This window comes from Vespula pensylvanica, chromosome 3 (assembly GCF_014466175.1).
Source record: "Vespula pensylvanica isolate Volc-1 chromosome 3, ASM1446617v1, whole genome shotgun sequence".
Taxonomy (NCBI): Eukaryota; Metazoa; Arthropoda; class Insecta; order Hymenoptera; family Vespidae; genus Vespula; species Vespula pensylvanica.
In genome coordinates, this window is record NC_057687.1 from 606,816 (window position 1) to 613,417 (window position 6,602).

At 34.3% G+C, this 6,602-nt stretch overlaps 1 protein-coding gene across 1 annotated transcript; it reads right to left on the reverse strand.

The window, feature by feature from the left end:
* Window positions 1-442: 442 nt before the first annotated feature.
* Window positions 443-5,646, reverse strand: LOC122627455 (probable cytochrome P450 6a13). Its single transcript, XM_043808549.1, has 5 exons — window positions 4,005-5,646; window positions 3,234-3,810; window positions 1,884-2,105; window positions 1,532-1,783; window positions 443-885 (listed from the first exon to the last, which is right to left on the reverse strand). Exons 1-5 carry the CDS (start codon window positions 4,353-4,355, stop codon window positions 710-712), a joined length of 1,578 nt encoding a protein of 525 aa, XP_043664484.1. The 5' UTR covers window positions 4,356-5,646; the 3' UTR covers window positions 443-709.
* Window positions 5,647-6,602: the final 956 nt, after the last annotated feature.

Genomic DNA, 6,602 nt, shown 5'->3' on the forward strand with positions numbered 1-6,602 from the left:
AAAAGAAAGGATTTGAAACGTAAATGTAAATTGTGTTTTTGAAAGATTTATGATATATATTTATTTGTTTTTGGCTTAGGTAGTACGCGATACCTCGTTTGATTGTTGTTTTCCACGGATTCTAATAGATTATTTATTTATCTTTTCTTTTTATATTTTCAATTAACGACGACTTACGAAGTAGAGCTTGTTAATGAGTTTAATTTTACTTCTCTCGCGCGAATATTTTTATTGAGTTGATTATTTATCTTATCGATTGGTGTATGAAATAAATTATTTTCTATAATTGAGATTGTTTTATTATGAATATAATTCATTCATTAAATATTGATATAAAAAGAATGAAAAAAGAACATTCGCATAATTTATATATTTTTAATAATTAATAGAGACATGTGATAAATAATGCAATAATTGCAATCCCGTAGAAAAACTCTTCGGAAAGAATTAATTGTTTTGTAGAACGATCAAAGTTATAATTGCAAATGTAAATAGAAAACGTATAAAAATAAAATATCATATATTTTCTTATCGATTCTATTTAAATATCTTTGTCAATTAAGTTTTTTTATTTTAATAATAGCAAATAAAATTTCGAGTATATCAGTCTGTTTCTATGTGGAGAATGACTTAGAAATTTAGCAAAGTGCAATGATCTTTACCAAAAAAAGAAACATTAAGTACATCAAACTGTATGGTTGTAAATATTTTAAGAATTCTCCGATTCTGAGGTAATATTGAGCCAAAATCCATCTTCACTCGTAGTAACAAGGCTGCGCCTGCTGAATCTTATGGGATGAACCGTTTTATTGGAAACCTGAACTCCATGATTTCTCAAGAAGGAAATTATTCCAATTTTAATTTGCAGCAACGCGAACCGGATTCCTGAAAAACGATTGTAATATATTTAATATGCATATGTTAACGGAATGTACGTCGTCAATCCGGAACATAATAACATGTTATCGTTATAATAATATATCATTTTCAAAAAATATCTGAGTATATGTGTATACTCATAACTGAGTATATGTGTGTATATATATATATATACCGGTCATTTAACTTTTTGAAAAGAAGATTAGAGACAAATATGTTATTCACGAAAATAAAGATATTATTAAATCATCGAAAGAAAAAAACATATTATCGGATCACTCTAATAACTCTAAGCCACTTGTTTAAGTAATTACTAAAAAAACGATGATAAGCCTTATCTTCATACGAGCTTTGCGAGAGCGTAAATGTCGGTGACGTAAGTTTCGATTAAGAATCTATGGTATGCAGAATTCCAACGATATAATTGGATTAACGATACAGCGTTTATACCAATGAAATATCCATCAAACAGCAATTACTTTATGTTTTACTACTTGGCAATCGATATATATATACAATAAAACCATTAAACTAACAACATCATAACAAAAGATAATTAATACACTAGTAAATATAATCTCTCTATAATGAAAACAAATACCCTCATTAAATTTTCTTTTATTATCCGAAAAAGAAATTATATTTAAGGTACCTATACAAGCACGTGGACCCTCTCCAAACGGAAGATACGTATACGGATGTCTCGTTCGTTTATTCTCGTCCATAAATCTGTCAGGATTAAACGTCTCAGGATCTGGATAGTGGTCAGGATCATGATGGAGACCATAAATCGGTATGACCACTCTCATTCCAGCCGGAAGTTCGACTTTGCTTCCAGGTATTTGATATTTGTATTCGCATCTTCGAGAGAGTAACGGAGCTGGTGGATATTTTCTGAGAGTTTCTGTAGTGAAAAATCAGTGAACGCGTGAAAAGTAAATACAAAGTTCTGTTTTTTCTTTCTTTCTTTTTGGTTTAGGTTCGAAAGAAGCTAACGAGCTCACCTAGTATCACCAAGTCGAGATATTTCATATCCTGAACTGCATCGTAAGTTAATTTCCCATCTCGTTTCATTATGGAGTCGTTGATATCTCGCCTAGTCTTTTCTTGGATCTCTTCATTTAACGCCAACTCGTGCAGACAGAACGCTATTGTGTTGGATGAAGTTTCGTAACCGGCTGCAAAGAAAACGAAGGCCTGGGCCGCGATGGAATTTTCATCGAGCTCTGAAAATGATACGTTTCAAAGTGGGTCAAGATAAATTAGTTTCGACTTGAAAAATCTGCTGATTTTTCATATCCCATCATCGAGAAATGCTCGATCAGCTTACAGAAAACGAAGTTGGATCATTGCGCATATACGTACATACTTACCAAATATGGCCCTCGAGGTCTATCATATTTTTTCTTTTTATTTTTTTTTTTTACATAGATACATGACACGTCCGCGACGCGATACAAAACAAATAAAATTATAGTATGTATTATTGCACTGCCGCTATATTAACAGCGTTTCCTCGACGGACATTGTAACGGAGTAATTTACATAGCCTAAGGTCGACTTCTTATCAAACGTCGGTATGAATAAAACAATACGAAAAGAGCTTCGTAATACTCCTTACACGGCATGATACACAACGCGTCCAATCTCGTTCGGCCCCTTTCTAGAAGAACCACATTTTTCTAGTCGTTTTAGGAGCTATGCTTCTCTTTTTTCTTTCGATGGAACGCGCAGCAGAGAACGACGAACTCGTTTGGTCTATTTCCTTTATTGTCGAACGTATATCTTTATAAAAATAGTAAAGTCATTTATAATCATGGAATATTTTCATGCAATTTATTCCACAATATACGTTAATGTCCATGGAATTCGAGGAACGCGATAAATATTTACAAGGAAAGAGCATTGCTTCGTGACTCGATTAAATTAGTTAGCGTTAAGTCGAGAGAAGCTTATTAACACTTTGCTAAGAGTAATAATGAACAGAAGAACGTTTATCGTCGATGGACCATAACAATTTAATCGAAAATATTCAGATTTTTCTCGTTCCCTGATTACTTCAACGATTACAATTATATATTATACGTCCGTTACAATCTCAATTACTTTTTTTTTTCGAAGTACAATAAACGATTTCACGCCTTTCAATCTTTTTTATGCGGTATCAATGGCACAATTCTATAGTTAAAAATGTACAGCTGTAAAGTTTAGAGCCGTTGAAATTATCGTTCCCGTCAAACGAAACAAGAAGAAATAATACAAATCGTGAAAAGTGTGTCGCTACAATCATCCAAGCTTAAGCAATTATCTAAGCGTGTTACAACATCAAATTCTTTTATTGTTATTGCTCTTACCAATTTCCTTTGCGGCTTGAACGTCCTCTTCGTTCAATGTTTGCGATATCGATCCTATTTCGTTTTCTAAGCTGCCTTTGTTCTTCAGTTCCACTAAGAGATCCATAAAATCGTGTCTCCTTTGGTCGCAGCTCTCTCGTTGCTTGATCATCTGCGACACGACGTTCTTGAAAAACATAGTAACCTCAGGATCGATGACCTGAACGCTTAGGAACTTATAGAGCTTAGGCATAGCTGTGCGAAGCATCCTCCACAACGTCGTCTTGTAACTTGGCCTTGAGAGTTTCTTCGCAGCCCTATGGAATTCGGAGTCTTCGTCGGTCAAAGCATTTATTTGTATGCCAAAAGCACAGCTACCGATGACGTCTATCGTAAATTTTGCTGCTAGCTCACGAACCTCCACAGCTGTTTTTCCCTCGCAAGCTTTGTTGATAAGTTTCCGAAATTCTTCGGAACACTCGGCCAATAAATAAAACATACGTTTTAGTTTGCCCGAAGAGAAAGTGGGCGTTAATTTTGACCTGAGACCTTTCCATTTTCTTCCTTCCAAATTAAAGAGATGACCTGATAATGGATCCTAGAAATATTTATTTTTGGAAATCTAATTTGTAATTTGATATATTTTTTTGGTTGATTTCGTACGTTAAAACGTTCGCTGTTTCACGTATGAAACAAAATACGATGATAATTGGTAATTTTGATTAGTATTATCGATATAAAATGTGATAATAAAAATGATAATAAAAATTATATGAATACGTCTTAACGTACCTGAGAATTATTGGTTGGTATACCACGATTTGCGAAACAAACAAAGTCCTTCACGCAAATGCTCTTCACAAGATCGGGATCTCTTAATATTAAAATCGGTGACCTGACACGGAAAACCCCAAAGAATCTTTCATTCTTGAACCACTCATACATTTCCTTCACTCCTTCTGGCTGAGATTTTCGAAATAGTAACAAGGGTCCAAAATTACCGACCAAAACTGTTGGCTTCTTAAATGGCACGCAAAGATTCTCCCAAAAATTGAAAGTAGCCGTAAAATAAAAATATAAACTAACGATGAAAAGGCCAATTAAAAGGAAAGGATCCAGAAATTCTTTCAATAGTTCCAACATCTTTATTCTATTATTTTTAATTTCTTCGATTTCGATCAAACGTTTTTGTTTACTCACAAAACAAATGGAATATGTTCTTCGCAAATTAATTTTCGATTCGTTATGAAAATTCGTTGTCTACGTAATACGTAATTTCGTTTAATAAGAGAAGAATATTCGATCGCACTATTTGCATTCCAACAACATACGAATATGCAAATGTATTCTCAGAATTGTTGAGAAAAATTTACGAACTGGTCGGTGAGTCGTCGACTCGTTTATCGTTGAGAGCCACGCGCTTACTTGCGTACATTCACTTTTAATAAGCCAGATGATGATGTATCGATGCACTTCTCATAGAAACGTTTACAATCGATCAGAGTGCACGTGATACTGTGGTTTAAATTACGAGTTATCCTCTAGGATCGATAGAATAGACATATACGTCGTATAAACGTTTAACGTCGTATAAGCATATAAACGTTTACATGGAGACAAAAGGAAAGTTTATCGATATTCGATTCTCTTTCTCGTGGTAAGAAAGAGAAGAATTCTGCCGATGTTTAATCAATTCGTTTCGTTCTTATCACGAACGAACGAGCATTGATCGGACCTCTTCCAAGTGTGCCGTTTTAGTTACATCCTTTGCGTGTCTATCGTTCGTATTTAAGAAAAAGATTTAACAAACTGTGAGGTAGATATATATCTATCTCTTTTTCAGGATATATATATATATATATATATATATATATATATATGTATGTATGTATGTATGTATGAACGTTCTAGAGCGAGTAATCGATGAAAACTTTCATGTTAGATCGTGTAGTATACGTTTGACCTACATACATCTCTCTCCTATCCTTTTTCATCTAGTTCATTAACTTCTGTTGTCTTTCTCCTCTCCTCCAATTATTTACTTCATAATTCTTCGGATGTCGAATGAAAATCAATAAAATTTCACTTCTCTTCAACTGATGGAAAAATCGATCGACCGATCGATCGATCGGTACGTTTCCAGTGTTCACGATTGAACTATTGCGCGCGCAAACATCTTCATCCTCGTCGTTTATGCACTTTGATGATGCACCGCGTTACGATGAATCTTCGTCATTGTCAACGAAGTGGCACGAGGGAGGAAAAGAGGAAGAGAGAAAGAAAGATAGAAGAACCACAGAGAGAGGAGAATCAGATTAGAAAAGGATAAAGAAAAACGTTGTTGTTGCGTGATAGTACGTTTGACGCGTGCGCCTCGCTCTCGCCGAAAGAGACTGACCTCCCACCGGTGTCGACTGGTAGTCATGAACGAACGCGCACGCATTTATAGAGACCTTGTGTGTCTGCACAAGAGAGCAACGAAGTCTCTCTTGACGTACTCTTTCTGAACCTATGCGTGGCCAACAACGCGACTACGGAACATCCATTCGTTCGCTTATCTCTGACGAAGCCTTTTGGATTCTTTCTGTCTCCTCATTTATTCTTTTTTATTCGTTCTTCTTCTACTTCTTTTTTCTTCTATTTTTTTTCTCTATCTTCTCTTTCTCTCTCTCTCTCTCTTTCTCTCTCTATCTCTTTATCTTTCTACTTTTCTCTTTTTTTCTCTCTCTATCTCTTTATCTTTCTAGTTTTTTCTCTCTCTCTCTCTCTATGTATCTTTCTATTTATCTCTTTCTCTCTATTTTTCTTTCTTTTTTATATCTTGCTCACTTCCACTCATTCCTTCTATCAATATCATTCGGTCGACATACTTAAATAGATGCCACGAGTTCTTCTTCCGTTTCCCTTCTTATGTGTGAAAAGAACTGAAAATTCTTGCGGATGTTTATGTTTTTCGGAGCCAGAAACGTGACCGCATGCACTTTTCAATCTTATAATAAGTTAGATTCGTGCTAGGTATTCTGGAATAATTCTTGAGTAATTGTTCGATAATGATTTTATTTAATTCACGAACGATTTATTTAACGTAATGAATTTAATTGTGTTTAATTGGATACGTTGTTATTAATGATATCAAATGATCAGTGATTTTGTTTCCATTTTTTACCATTTTATGAAATATCGTACTTGTGCATCGACACAGAGCACGGGAGAAAATTGATTAATCTAATGATTTTAAAAATCAATTATTCTTTTTCAAGACTTTTTAGTCTTACGATCTGAGAAAAATTTGTCCAAAGAAGTCCGAAAAATTGTAATTGATTTATAAAATTTGCTTAGGGACTTTCGGTCCACTCAGAAACTTTTGGTTTAATCTATGTAAATCGCTAA